The sequence below is a fragment of the Pteronotus mesoamericanus genome, unplaced genomic scaffold (genome assembly GCF_021234165.1).
Source record: "Pteronotus mesoamericanus isolate MK-2021 breed Mesoamerican mustached bat unplaced genomic scaffold, CSHL_Meso_final contig_657, whole genome shotgun sequence".
NCBI classification, from domain to species: domain Eukaryota; kingdom Metazoa; phylum Chordata; class Mammalia; order Chiroptera; family Mormoopidae; genus Pteronotus; species Pteronotus mesoamericanus.
The window spans coordinates 19,863,254-19,876,686 of record NW_026555229.1 but is presented as its reverse complement, the minus strand read 5'-3'; the positions used below and the strand labels follow the sequence as shown (position 1 = coordinate 19,876,686).

Sequence of the window (13,433 nt, the reverse complement as noted above, 5' to 3'; positions counted from 1 at the left end):
CTTTGAAAGGGAAGAGCTTTCAGACCATTGATGGGATTCAGGAAAACACGATGGGGCAGCTGCTGGCGACTGGGAGAACTGTGTGAGGTCCCAAGGTGCCTACTTTGAAGGGGACCGAAGTATCATTGTCCTATGTACCATGTTTCTTGTATTTTGTATTTTCTTCAATAAATGTATCTTTTTCATATTACATGGCTGGCTACTTACTGGACAGACCTCGTATAATACATACACAAAATACGTGTCAGTGAACTGTTTATGTAGGCTATTAGTAGTAAGTTTGAGGGAGCCAGAGTTCTATGTGGATTTTGAACTGCACAGGGGATTGGTGAGCCTAATCCCCCCCCATGTTGTTCAAGGGTCAAGTAACTGTATATGTTTTAACAAATGCAAGACTACACTTTTTTTCACTTTGTAGGAAGAATACACTTTAAAACACTTGATGTAAATTACACACCATGGTGGGTTGTTTCTTAATCATCTATGTTTAGTTTTATATGTCATACTAGAAAAGAATAAAAATTAGAGATTGGCATTTCATTCTAGATACAATAAGATGATGTTATATCAAATTTTATGTTTTTATTTGCTGGGGTGTTCCATTCATTTGAATCTCAAAATATGTCTGTCCTAAATTATTTTAGGATAAAGGTTGAAACTGTTAAACATCCTTTCATGTACACATACTTCAAAATTCTAGTTTAAAAATTCCAAACATTTAGATTTAGAAGATTTTGTGCCATTTGGCTACTGTTCCTGCGTCCCTCCTTGGCTGTTCTCACGGATCTTTGTGAGTTTTTATTTGCGTTAGACTCTAAATATGCTCGAATTGCCCTTCCCCTGCCAGGAGTGCTCCCCGCGGGCCGGTGGAGGGGCTTCGCGTTGTGATGCGCACATGTTAATGTGCTCCGGGCCTGACAGCGGGAACGGGTTGCTGCCTTCTCCTTTGCCTGTCGCTTCCCTCGTGAGGGATGTGCTACCCACCAGGTTGTGAACGTTAACTATTTTCTTGTTTTAAAAGTACGTGGATTTTCTGCTTCGGTTGGATAATTTGTAAGAAAAACACATCGAAGCTGGTCTGTCCAGCCAGGAACACCAGAGTCACTTCAGGCATTTGCGGCAGAGAACACGGCATGCAGGGATGGGTGGTGCCGAGAGCCCAGCGAGGCACCGGGAGCAGGCGGCAGGGAGCCACCGCCACACCTGGGCTGGGGAGTGACATGCCTTGGGCCAGGGCCAGCCGCAGACGCGGAACTGCAACCATGTCAAGGGCAGCTGGGGCCGCTGCCAGAGAGCAGAGAGCCGGGGCGGAGAGAGGCCAGATTTGGGGGAGACACACCCTGGCTTCCGTCTTCCCGGGTCCACCTCCAGCAGCGCAGAGCGGAGGCGAGGACTGGAGCTGAGGGCAGACGACAGCTTTGAGGAGCCCTTCTCCAGCCACTTCATTCTTTTTCACCCTGATCCCCTCTGAATATGTCCAGGATAAAGTGAAAATTTAAAACTGCACTGGCTTTCAGTTCTGCAGACGTGAGGACCCTCTGGCCGTATCCTTGGCGGTCCCCGTCTCCTTGTCCGCCCATGCCTCCCCAGGCTGGGTTCTCCGTGGAAGAATGTGGGCTTCTCTGGCCTGTGTAACCTTTTTTTGGGTGAGGGTGCATGACGAGCTTGCACACCCGCCCCCGGGCCCCGCCCCATTACAGATGCCTAAGCAGGCACAGAACATTGTCAGTTTGGAATGCACTAGTTCCCTTTCTCAGAAGAGGACTGAGATCAGGTGGCCTGGGAGATGAGTCCATAGAATGGGATCTCTCTTTCAGATATTGGAGGAATAGTGTTAACTTCTGTCTTTTCTGAAACTGATCTTGGGTGATTTATCCTGAATAATTAATATCTGATAGAGAACATGACATCAGTTGAAGAGTAAACATTATTTGTTGCTTCCATTACAAAATAATGAGCGAATTCCAACTTACGTATTAAAGAGTAGAGGTGGGCGTCCAGTGAAGTGTTTATTCATAGTAAATATCGCGGTGAGCCAGTTAGTGAATTTGAGAAGCAAGCTTCTAGCTGAAAGTCCCTGAGATACCAAGAACAACCCTATTGATTTATAGAAAAGAAAGCCAGCACTCCGCTTTTCATCCCTAGAAGATGCAAATGTAGCAAAGAAATAAAATGTGTCAACCTTAAAATTTTTTTTTAAGATATAAAAGCCTTATGCTCATTATAGAAAATCCAAAAAATGAGTGAGAGAGTGTGTCTCACAATGTGGGAGCCTCTTGTAACACCCCCTCCAGGGACAGGCTCGTTGGTTCACCCGGCAGGTGCGAGGGTTGCCCCTGGGTGCCACTCACTGCGCTGTGACAAAACAGTCGCGATGTTTAATTTCGTTCTTCCTTTCATAGCTCTTTCTAGTGGGAAGGGAAACTCTTTAGGGGAAGGGCAGTTACGTATCTGTGTCGGGGGTGGGACTTGCAATGAAGGAAGATAAAGGAGAACAGGGGAGGGTGCCGGAGAAGCCGACTTTTGAAGCGATCTGATGAAGCAAGAGGGACAAAAAGAACAGTTATCTGCACTGCAGCTACTTTTTTTGTGTGTGTGTGTGCCTAATTTTCTTGCTTTGAGTATTTAATGACTACGTAACATTTTATCATATGGATATACCGTACCGTACTTAACCAGTTCTCCACGGGTGGCCATGCAGGCTGCTTCCGGGTTTTCAGCATCGCAGCGCATTTCGGCCAGCACCCTGCTGTGCATGTGCACACACCGGTGTGCGTGCTTCTGGGACAGTGGTTCTCTGTCTACTTGAAAAGGCTCAAGAAACTACTGATGCCCAGGTTCTGTTCAGACCAGTTTTCAAATCGGGATCTCTGGGCATGGGAGTCAGGTTTTTATATTTTTGTGTTGTCAGGGAACCACCGCCTTCGGGTGAGTCTTAGAAGTGGCCTAGCTCGGTCAGTGATAAAAGGCATTGAACGTCTTACTGGGTGTCATAACATCGTTCCCTACGTTAGAATTAGGAGCAGTTGCCAGTAATGGAAACACAAATAAGTTGGCTTAAACAGGGTGGTTTATTTCTGTTTTCTGTAAAGTTCTAGACGTGGGCAGTCCCGGGGGCTGGCTCTTTTGTTCCACAAAGTCCTCATGTACCCCGGCTCCTCCTTGATTTTGTTTTTGTTGAAATGGGTGGAAGCCCCTAGCCTTCAGCTCCACAACAGAGGCTGGATCTCCTGCCAGGATGTCCTTGCGCCATCCCTCAGAGTGGAGGAAGTACCACAGGGACTTCAGCTTGGGCTGTCTGAGCCAGTGCCTGGCCACGGGTCACGCCCAGCCGCTGAGAAGCAGGCTATGCTCTGGGGGACCAGTGAGCCCCTGCGCAAATCCAGGCATTCTTTTATGTTGCGGGGGAGGAGACCTGTGAGCCGTGGCCTCTGGCAGTCTCTCTGCCATTTCTTCCGTGGAGACCATGAGGATCTGCCCTGCCCACAGACCAGGAGGGCCCGCCGTCCACAGCTGCCAGCACAGGCCGCCGAGGCCACAGGATGCTCGGCGTGGAGGTGGGAGCCTCAGATGGCACTGGCTCGAGGATATGCAAATAAACTGCAGACAGGCTCAGGAAAGATGCCAGAGTTGTAATCTTTATTGTTATGAGAAAATAACAAAGGTGTTGACTGCCAGTTTTTTTAAGTGCGTGCACTTCTTTGTTTCTCCCTGATGGTATTTTATTACCTTCCAACATACTCAGGGTGCCTCAGTGTTGATGCTCTGCACCGTTGTCTGAGCATACTACCCCAGGAGGACATCTCAATACTTCATTTTTATCTTTCAGATAAGTACTTTAAAATTAGGAAATGAAAAGTACTTTTTGCATGACTTTTCTTCATCAGCGTCTCCTTGTCATTGCAGTGGACGAAGGTCGCAGTAGGAAACCCGACCGTTTGCAAGTGTTTTACAAGAAAGCCATAATGCCGTACGGCGTATATAAGAAGCAACGGAGAGACCCCGGCGAGGAGGCCGCGGTGCTGCAGTACGCGAGCCTGGTGGGGCAGGCGTGTGCCGAGCGGATGCTGCTGTTCAGGAACTGAGCCCGCACCTGCCTGGGGCTGGAGGCGGGCGCTGCGCCCAGGTGCATTACTCGGGGGTGGGGGGGCCCGTGCCCACCCCAGGTCTGACGTTCTTGTTTTGACTATTACGTGGCTTTCCTAAGCTGTTTGTGGTGATGTATTTGTGAGAATCTCATGGTTAATATAAAGATTTTAAAAATATATGACCTAGCCTCATAATTGGGGTTTATCATTTTGGAAGTTGGTTTTATGAACAAGTTATGGTAAACTTCCCTATTGTTAATATTTTGAAAAGTAAAATCAATATGTGCATCTTAAACAATTTAAATTACAGTTGTGCTTTTTTATTCTGTAAGAAATCAGAACAGACTCTTTCCTCAGATTCATTGAAAACATTAGTTTATGTTAAACAAACAAACAAACCCTAAATGTGCGGAAGAAGGGGGGGGGAGTCTTTTTCGTCACTTAGAAAATGTCTTCTCAAGAGAACAAAGCTGTGCTGTTACTCAGCCTTCACAACTCAGTCGCTGCTGAATGTGACGCAGCTTAATAGAGAACTCGAGAAAAGGGCGTGCGAATACTCCCAGCAGACGCCTCGATGCTGGGTGCTTGCCTGTCCACCCCGGACGACCCTGTCCGCGCCGGCTGCCTTGGCCTGATTTTTTTCCCCTAGGAAAATTATTACTAGTGCTCCCTTTACTCTCACAGTCTCCCAGTTTGGACAATGAAATAGATATTTGCTCAAGTTACCTAATATATAATTTGCTCTATGTTAAAAAAAATCTAAGAAATGGAGTTTTTAAAGAAAAGTGTAGGCTCCTGCCCTCACCTAGGCCTCATTCCTTGGAAAGCAGGACCCTTGTCTTTGGCTATGGATTAAGAATTAGTTAATAACCTGACTACATACTTTTATGGCTAGGCTGCAAGGCATGTTCAGTTGAGGAGGAGCCATTCTGACCTCTGTTCCAGGGAAAGAGGTGAAACTCCATTTCTTGCCCTTGGATTTGGGCATCATAGAGGAGGTGCTACCCTGGTCACTCGAAGCAGAGGCTGCCCTCTTGTCCTCTTGCCTTCTTTTGTTTGGCCCTTTGTCCAGGGAGCAAATGTCCCTTGTCTGCCACTGTCAAGGCGGCAGGCGCTGTGCCGGGCAGAAGTTGCGGGGAGCTGGGCAGAGATGGGGCACGGGCAGGCGGGTTCTTTTCCTGGGCACCTTCTCAGCCGATCCCCGTCTCCCGCCGCCAGCTGCTCGGCCCCCATTCGCCCATTTGTCTCTTCCTCGTTGGTGGATCTACTTGCAAACTACATTATAAAGCTCAGTAGTTCAAATCTCACTACTGACTTAAAATTTTTCTTCTAAATGCACTGAATAAAACATTATAAAATAATTCCAGCCAGTTAGAATAAAAGGCAGGCTCATAAAACACTGATTTTAAAAGTCAACTGTCTAGAAGTTCAACATCCAAAAGTGCATTTATTCAGACAGCTGCCACATGCAAAAATACTTGGGTAACTGGGGACAGAGTCGTCAGTAAAGGTATTTTCTCTGATAGCGTGAAGTTCACGTTCTTCTGGAATTTTCTTCCTCAAAATAATCTCCCAAGAGCATTTGATCGATTCTTATTTGGAATTACTTTCAGAATCTGTAGAAAATTTTTTCTTTCTCCCTCTAAAATGAAAATAGCTTAATTTTTTGGCTTACAAAAATGATACTGTGAGCAATTAAAATATTAAGAAAAATATAAATAAGGAAGTAAAAATAACGGGAAATCCTACCATACAAAAAAGAGTTGTCATACGCACACACACACAATATATATAATTTTAATATAAATAGAATCACGCTTTACCTGCTATGTTTCCTCTCAGCAGTAAGCTGTGGACTCTGAACTTGGAAGAAGTTCCAAGCTAGGATTTTAGGAGTGTTGTGCGTAACCTGGGCATCGTCACAGCGAGGCTGGGTCTGGCCCTGGGGCCTGTGGCAAGGGGAGGGCCAGACTGGACTCCGCAGCTGGCTTCGTCTGCGTGCGTAGCAGGTAGAGTGGTATTTACAGAGATCGCAGCTCTTGAGGAGCAGATGAAGAGAAAACCTGAATCTTACACAATGCTGGTTTCTGCCTGCGGAATTCCACCTAGGGTTCCTTCAGAGGGGTCTGGGGACTGTGGTGCTGTCCCTGCGGGTGGCATTTTGGTTGTCATACTCATGTGTTGGGGTTTTTTTTGTTTTTTGTTTTTTTTAGAACAGATAGTGTATTGATCCTAATAAGCAACGCTTCTTGAAAAGACACTTCACTTGTTCTTTTGAGTCAAGCCGAGTGCTGATAGTGGGTCGAAGTAGGACAGTCAAGGACAGAGAGCTGGCCTTGTCAGCTGACAAGCAATCTGGCTCAGAAATCCGATTTTATGGTAATAGCTTTCATCTAAAGACGGACACAAGAACCTTTCAAGGACAGCTCTTAGCTTTTCAAAGCTGGAAGCTTTGCATTTATAATCTTAGTGCTTAACCCCTTTCTGATTTCAAATAAATTCATACCTACCTTCCTGTCTTGGGACAAAAATGTAATAGAGATTCTCCATGCTACTATCTTTATTTAAATTATTTCAGTTCTGTTGAGATTTTTGTTCTCTTATTTTTAAAAAGTGTACTGTGCGCACTTATTTTCTAAAAGATAGAAGCTATTATCAGATAAATATATTATTCATTTAATTAAAATTATGTTTGCTTTCAAACAGCTTATCTTTTTATCCATTTTGCAAAATATCAGTTGTGTATGGTTGCTTAACATATTGGGATCTTTTATGTAAATGAACCTTTTCAGATTTCTGAACAATATATGGTCTGATTTTATAGGCTTTATATTATTACTTTAGTATGAATAAAGATGAGAAAGAATATGATGGCCAGTTACCTAAACTGAATCTGTTTCTTGCTAACTTTAAAGAAAAGAGGGAAATAAAATGAATGTAATTGGGCGATGTTTAAAATTAGAAGTTCAGATGTGTTCTTTTCCAAAAGAAGACAGTAACTGTAAGACCAAACAAGTTTGATTGCATGTTATATTTTTTTGCTATTGGATATGCTCTCTGAACAGTTCGCTGGAAAATGCTTGAGCGGAAAAAAAATAAAGCTGTTTCTATCTGCAGTGGCTCTTGCTGGTCAATATATAAAAGATAGATATTGTTGTCTTTTAAGTTCTTGAATGCATTTTACCTGAGTGAATATGCAGAAAACGGAGGTGAAGCCTGTGCACACCCTAACATTTAACTTTCAGTAATTGGGATTCCAGACCATTTAGTGACTGAAATCAACACATGATGGATTCCTTTCTCAGGAATAAATAAAAGTAAAATAAGTGTCTCCTTAAGCAAAAAGTCTGGATTTTCACAAGGACTAGACATTACTTTACCCAGAGGGATTTGAAGTAAGATTTCCATTGCAAACTCGAATATAATTTGTCTTAAAAAGTTTAGAGAAATTTTCATAAATATCTCATATGGCAAAGTGCGCTTTATTGTTTGTAGCAGTCCACAGTGTGTTTGCGGAACACATTTCCAAGTGTTTGTCTTTTTACAGTTAAGAGGATCCTGGTAGGTTTGTGATCAAATGAATCTACTTTTCTCAGTTATTTAAATATTAGTTACAATTCCTACTGATACTTTCTCCAGAATAGAAATAGCTTGCTGTTTTCTTCCTTGAAATGGAAAGTGTTCACTGGGGAATATTCAGACAATATACAAAAGTATGCAGGAAAAAGTCACAATCCCTCCACAATTTGGGTGAATAGTCTTTCAAACTTTTTTTCTATCTATGTGTATGTATGCAGTTTGTTTTATTTTTAAATAAAATTTGAATCATGCCATGTATATTGTTCCAAAATTTTTTTTAGCTATTTGATATACTTGAGCATTTTTAACATACTGTGAATATGCAAATAAAGGAGGAAAGAATGCCGTTTTAATGGCTGTATAATATTCCACAGTGTCTATTGTTTTTTGAGAAAGGGAGCGTAAGACTTTAACCCCCCCGCCTTATGGGTAATAGGTTGTAATTGGCCAGCATTAATAGTTTTTATCAGCTCTTTGTAAAACTTGGTCTAAAACTTTGTCGTCTCTGACTACCTTTGCTTTTCACTGAATGAGGAATTTTCTTTTTCCTTAAAGAGTCAGGAAATGTGTAGCTTTTAAAACTTCGTTCACCTCCGCTCAATGTCCCTCACATAAATATCTTCTGGGAGGGCTACGCTACTATTTTTATAGTTTACACTCGTCTAAAATTTTCATTTAGAAAATGTCTGTCCTAAAAGCTTAAAGTTATTTAAAATGAATTAAGATTTTGCTCATTCATTCTTTACAGAACAAAGGCCTTTAAAATGGGTACAGTGGGAATGGTGGGTAACTGGTTATACCACTGTTATTAATTTAGCTAAATTTTTTAGTTTTAAAAATACATTTTTTCTTTTCTTTTTTTTCAATCCACACCTGAGAACATGGCCATTGATTCTAGAGAGAAGGGAAGGGGGTGGGGGGGGGGGAAGGAGAGAACCATCGATGTGAGAGAGAAACGTCAATCAGTTGCCTTCTCCTACACACCCTGACCAACCAGGGCTTGGGGCCACAACTTGGGTATGGACCCAACCAGGAATCGAACCCACAGCCCTTTGGTTTATGGGACAATGCTCTAACCAACTGAGTCACACCGGCCAGGACTTTTTTTCCTTGTTAAAATATTTTGAGATTTAGTTCCAAGTAAAATTGCATTTTTTTTAATGCAGTTGGTTGTCACAGTCGGTAGCCTCAATTCAGTCTTATCTAGAAAATATTCCCCATTAACTGTTTCAGTTAGACCAAGAATTAAATTTGCTGAATATGTTTTATATGCCAGATTTTTATTTTTTTGGAGCTTCAAAATCGCTTGCAGATTTTTTATAGGTTGGTTTCCTCATCACATCTCACCTATAATATAAAGAAGCAAATTCCAAATAGAGGCGCTGTTAAAAAAGACCTAGCGTAGCAAATCTTAATGTCCCGTGGCATTGGTGAGTTTTAATAGTCAATTACCCTTTAATATGGCACTCCCCATAAATGTTTCAGCCACCTTGGAGAGGTGACAGTCCCTGCTTGTCTGGCATGCACAAAGCAGACTCCTAATGGCCAGCACAAATATCTGTTTCTTTGATCACTGTAGTTTGATTAAAGCTGATAAAAAGTGGTTTCTAAATTTTATTTATTTAAATGTTCACCAGCTAGAGCCATACACCAAAAAGGTATAAATGGGCTCTTAGTTTGCATGATTCAACTATATGATTTTGGATCATATTTTCCCCTAAACCTTAGTTTTTCATATTTTCGTCCAGTTTGTGCCAGAGTCTTAAAATCATTTAATGTAGGTCTTTTTAAAAAAATAATAATTAGCGTTAAATGAGAACTCATGAATACTTCATGAAGTCCAGTTCATCACACTTTGTTAATTCAGTATTCAGTGAGTCTGAATAGCACTGAGTCTTAACTAATGGAACTTTCTGATCATGAGAAAAGAAAAACAGCATTTTAGGTTTGTGAATTCAGAGCTTAAGACTCTCAGCTCATTTGTATGTGGACAGTATTCTGCACCTTTCCAGCATATTTTAAAATAATTGAGAGAGGACCGGACTGTAACTTGGAAACTGTTACTGATGTTATTTTACTGACGATTAAAGCAAATGGAAGTGTGTACAGAGTGTGTGTGCTTAAAACTCACTAGTAACGGTATGATTTATTCTCAGTTTTAGTCCAAAGAATCGCTTGATAAAGCATTTGAATTTATAAAACTGTGGTGGAAGTCCCGCAAACTGATAAAGCAGCCCTATCCAAGAAGGTTGCCACTAGCTACGTGTGCCTAATTTAAAATTTAAATTTAGTTCCTCAGCTTCACTAGCTACGTGAGTGCTCAGTGGCCACATGGGGCTCTTGGCTACTGTATTCATTTTCTAGGGCTGCTGTAACCCTAGCACTACCACAACCTGGGCGACTTAAGACAACAGGGGTTTGTTCTCATGGTTCTGGAGGCTTCAAGTCCCAAATCAAGGTGCTGGCAGAGCCGTGCTCCCCCGCTGCGCGCAGCTCTGGCAGTTGCTGGCGATCCCCGGTGTCGGCTGGCAGTGGCATCGTTCCATTTTCACGTGGCCAAGGCCTTCCCTCTGTGTCTCTCTCTCGTCATCTCACCTTAGAAGGATACCCATGACATTGGATTTAGGGCCCACCCTAGCCGAGTATGACCACACCTTAATACATCTGCCAGGACCTAATTCTGAATAAGGCTGCATTCACAGACACCTGGGGTTGGGGCTCAACCTATATTCTCGGGGGGGAGCAGCACAGTTCCACTCCCACGAGCCGCCAAGTGGCGGTGCAGACGGCGAGCAGCTGTCATCACAGCGCGTTCTAGTCGGCGTGCTGCGTGCGCGGAGGTGGCTGGAGACAACATAAGTGCCGTTGCTTGTTGCTTTTCTTAAATGTCTTATGGCAAAACACTACAGAATCATTAGAACACAACATTTCGGGAAGCTTATTTTCTGGTTGCTTGTAATTCCGTTGTGCTGTCTAGTCAATCTCTGAGGTAAGCGCTGCAAAGCATGTGTGTGTGTGTCGTATCATGACTCTGGGACTGTGTCAGTTTCCTGACATCGTTGCCCCATGATGGTCCACCAGCAAACATCATTCAGAGAGAATCCTCTTTTAAAGAACAAGATGATAGAGTAATTCAGGAATACTTGTATGGGATCCCCGCTGTTTCATTATTTCCATTTTTATATTGCACCTTGAACGTCTCAGGTTTCTTTTTTTCTTTTAACTTTAATTTTCTATTCTCATTCGAGAGCGTGGGGAAAGGAGAGAGAGAGAAACATGGATGTGAGAGTGAGAAACACCTGTCAGCTGTCTCCTGCATGTGCCCCAGCTGGGACTTGAACCCACAACCTAGGCACGTGCCCTGACCAGAAGTCAAACTGGTGACCTTTCGGTTACAAGACGATGCTCAAACCATCTGAGCCACACTGGCCAGGGCAGCTTTTCAGGTTTCTAATTCTCATTACATGTTTATTTTCATCAAGTAGAAAAAATATATATAAATATATCAATAAATCTTTAGTAATAAAAGGATTTAAATGTGTCTCCCAAAAGAAGTCTACCCCAAAATACGCAGTGACCTGACTTCGTGAAAGAAAAGTGTGAAAAATAAATCCTCACTGCAACATCTCTCTCCTGCTGTGTAAGATCAGCTGGTGGTTGCCTCATGGAGTCAGTCTGTCCAGAAGACAGATCAGGTTTACATCTCTGCTTTTAAAAGATTTTTTACTCCTTGATTGTATTTTTAAGAGTCATTATGATAACTGATGTTTTTACCTAGTAAGGGCAACTTCTAACCAAAACTCGTGCCATGTCCCCCACGTTGTGCTCCTGGGGAATCTCGCCAGAGGCCCGCAGTTAGAGATGTTTGTGTGGTCACTTCACCAGCATTGGCTGCTGATACCGGTGGGTGGCGCCAGCGGAGGGGTGGGGGGAGCCCAAGGAGGCGCCGGTGAAGGTCGTGGCCACGAGGGGCTCTGCACAGGGTGAGGCGTGATCGCTGCAGAAATTTACCATGACTGTGTCTGGTCTCCCCGGCTGCCAGCCTCTCCTTGAGAGCCACACTGGGATTTCACTCTCCCATGTGCTGTTAGGGCCAGAGAAACAACCGTGTGCGGCCACCCGTGTGTAGTTGAGCTCCTCGTCCACAATGGCCGGTGGTTCATGCTTGAGGTCATTACTCTTTCTGACAATGTCACCGAAGATTCTGTTGGGAAAGGTTGGAAACAAAGGAACCACGTTTAAGAGGACAGGCTCTGACCAACGTTCTGAGCTTACTACACAGGCCGTTCATTTCTGTTAGGCCGTGTTGCCTTTGGTAAGATACACAAGCTGTCAGGTGTCAGCGTTATCGGTGTGTGATGATGAATCGTGGGCCTCACTTATCTGCAGGTTGCCTCTCGGCCACCTCACCATCTGGAACATAAATGGAATATCAAAAAGTAAGTTTAAAAAAGGAAAGAGACCAACTTGCCTTCTTAGCAGCTAAAATGGGCTTGACTCCAGGCACAAAAGCTCGTCTTACTCCAAGCTGCCTGGGCTGTGCGGCTCAAGTGAAAGGGTGACTCAGTCACGGAGGGGCGCACCGTGCCCTGGCCAGCTCTGCTGCGCGCACAGCGCATTCCATGTGGCCTTGCGCATGGCTGTGCAGGGGCCCAGACTCGAGGTGCGATGGTGGATGCGGGCTGGGGACCGCAGGCGGCAGGCCTAGTCCTGGAGCAGCCTGCTGACCGCTCCTGCTCACAGCCAGCTCCTCGGGTTACCTGTAAGTTAAAGAGAAACAAAGCAGGGGGAACCTGGACCCAGCAGCAGGCAGGCTGGGCTGGGCTCACGTCTGAGGATCACTTCGTGTGACCTTAGGCAAGGGCCGTAGCTCAGCAGACCTCAGCTTCCCCGTCGGGAGCGGTGATGTGGGCAGGTGGGGCCCTGCTTGGGGGAGCTGACGGAGTTGTCCGTGTAGAAGACATAGCTCACGGTCTCACTGCTTCCCTGTTCTCCAGCCCAAAGCAGTTGTCAGCAAAAAGAAAGGCGATGGAGTTTTTACAAAATGTTTGAAAAGAGTAACCCTAGCAATCCAAGGTATAGAACCCTGAACATCTCTACAGGCCCTGAGCACATCACAGTTTCAGGCCAGGCCGAGTAGGCGTCCGCACTGACCATGCTGGGCTGTCAAGGTAACAGTCAAAGCACATTCAGTGCCCTTGCCCATCGGAAAACGTGTGTCAGGCACTTAAATATGCCCATCCAAATTTGTTTCTAAAAGAAGATTCTACTGGTAGTCATCTGCAAATTAATATTGGAACAGGTCTTCAAGAGCATGGAATTAGAAACCACTTTTATTTTATTTTACTGTTTATTTATTTTTATCGTCACCTGAGGACATGCTGATTGAATTTACAGAGAGAAGAAGGGAGGGAGAAAGAGAAACATCGATGTGAGAGAGACATCGATCGTTTGCCTCTCCTATGTGCTCCGACTGGGGATCAAACCCGCAACCTAGATATGTGCCCTGACAGGGAATTGAACCTGTGACCTTTTGGTGTCTGGGCCAATGCTCCAAGCAACTGAGCCACTCTCCCAGGGCAGAATCCGTTTCAAATACCCATTCACAAAGGATGCTTGTAATCTTAGAAGGCTGAAAACTTTCGGATGGCTGCCTTTCTCTGACAGATTGTGGATAAACGACGCCCCCCGGGCACCCAGGGAGAGGGCCCCTCTCCAGTGGCGTCGCCATTCGGGCTTCCCTCGGCACAATGGCAGAGTTAAGTG

General features: G+C 44.3%; 1 protein-coding gene across 7 annotated transcripts in view; it reads left to right on the top strand.

Annotated features, from left to right (window-relative positions):
• The window catches only part of ATE1 (arginyltransferase 1), a 126,910-nt gene extending 119,700 nt beyond the window's left edge, over positions 1-7,210 (top strand). For all 7 annotated transcript variants that reach the window (XM_054581626.1, XM_054581623.1, XM_054581628.1 and 4 more), the window contains one exon: positions 3,907-7,210. In XM_054581626.1, coding sequence (XP_054437601.1) covers positions 3,907-4,085 — 179 coding nt within the window. In that variant the 3' untranslated portion in view covers positions 4,086-7,210. The remainder of the gene's footprint in view (positions 1-3,906) is intronic.
• Positions 7,211-13,433: the final 6,223 nt, after the last annotated feature.